This window comes from Sinocyclocheilus rhinocerous, unplaced genomic scaffold (assembly GCF_001515625.1).
Source record: "Sinocyclocheilus rhinocerous isolate Xijiao unplaced genomic scaffold, SAMN03320098_v1.1 scaffold618, whole genome shotgun sequence".
Classification (NCBI taxonomy): Eukaryota; Metazoa; Chordata; class Actinopteri; order Cypriniformes; family Cyprinidae; genus Sinocyclocheilus; species Sinocyclocheilus rhinocerous.
In genome coordinates this window covers 73684-75106 of record NW_015633530.1, presented here as the reverse complement: position 1 = coordinate 75106, position 1423 = coordinate 73684, and the positions used below count along the sequence as shown (strand labels likewise).

At 39.4% G+C, this 1423-nt stretch overlaps 1 protein-coding gene across 2 annotated transcripts in view; it reads right to left on the bottom strand.

The window, feature by feature from the left end:
* Positions 1 to 220: 220 nt before the first annotated feature.
* Positions 221 to 1423, bottom strand: part of LOC107744214 (glycerol-3-phosphate dehydrogenase [NAD(+)], cytoplasmic-like) — a 7093-nt gene continuing 5890 nt past the window's right edge. Inside the window, exons 6-7 of one of the 2 annotated variants that reach the window (XM_016557739.1) lie at positions 953 to 1299; positions 221 to 605 (exon numbers count right to left, since the gene is read on the bottom strand). In XM_016557739.1, the coding sequence (XP_016413225.1) occupies positions 509 to 605; positions 953 to 1299 (444 nt within the window). In that variant the 3' untranslated portion in view covers positions 221 to 508. Of the gene's footprint in view, positions 606 to 816; positions 1300 to 1423 lie in introns of those variants that run through there. The other variant, XM_016557738.1, reaches the window with a different exon arrangement.

Sequence of the window (1423 nt, the reverse complement as noted above, 5' to 3'; positions counted from 1 at the left end):
GTTATTTTTCTTATAATGTTCATATTTGTATAAATATAAATAATATTTTATATAATATTAATAATTATTTTATTATAATATTCAAATTTTTATTAAAAAATGTGTGTCTTTCATTTAAACACTGAAATCAGAGATTGTTTAATGTGGCTCATGAAGAAAAACAAGTGTTATTTTATGTTTCTGTTCACTGTTGTAAGAATAAATGAAGCTCAAAGTTCGATTAAAAGATTCAAATAAGCAGCATGGCTTTTATTGATTGTGTTATAAAGTATTACATTCTCTATAAGACAGTTATGATCAAAACTCCAAATATAAAATGCTGCACTGTGCGTTTACCAGCGTTACAGTCCTGAGTCAGAAATGACACAAATACTCTCATCATTCTGGACTTAAGAAGACTCATAATTCCCTTCTCGTCATAGGTGAGGTGTGAGTGAAGCTCAGTAGATTCAGGCTAATGTTAGTGTGTGTGTTTCTGATCGCTTGGCTTCGGTTCGGTTCGGGTCGCTCACATGTGTTCTGGATGGTTCTGAAGGCAGCTGATGAAGTCCTGCACCTGCCGGCCCTCAAAACAGATCTGATACACGGAGACGAACAGAGGAAACCTGCACACACACACACACAGACATTAATACACACACACACACACACAGACATTAATACACACACACACACACACATGTTTGTTTTTGTCGTACCCACTGTATATATATATATATATATATGTGATAATTTTATTGGTTAAAACTAGTAGTTTAGACGTAGATAAAATAGTTTTTAACAAATCTTCACAAAAACTGCATAAATAATAATGTTTCGATTTTATTAGAATTAAATGATATAAGATATCTGGACAAAAAAAGAAGATGTGCAATCATAATGCTCTGGGTTACTTTGACAGGCGATGTCTTATGAGTATGAAGGTTAATAACAGATGATGCACACATTAAACTGTACAGTGATGGTAAATACATGTTTGCCGTGCATCACAGTATAAAATAAACCCATCACGCTGATCTCTGAAATGCTGAGCGTCATGTGATCATCAGTGTATTTGAGCCGGACCTTCTGCGAGCGGGCGAAGGCCTCGGCCACGCGGCGGTTGCGTCCTCCGTAGCAGGTGGTGATGAGGTCGGCCACGCCGCAGCTCTCCAGGAAGGTGGCGGAGTTGACGGCGCTCTTGCAGAAGAGTTTGGAGAAGGCCACCATCTCCATCAGCCCCAGCCGGATCACAGCAGCTTTAGTGTTGTCACCGAAACCCAGACCGTCACAGAAACCTGCACCCACCGCCACGATGTTCTGCCACACACACACACACACACACACACACATTAATACACACACAAACACACACACACACACACACATTAATGCACACACAGGTTTGTTTTTGTGAATTGTGGGGACTCTCCATAGGCGTAAT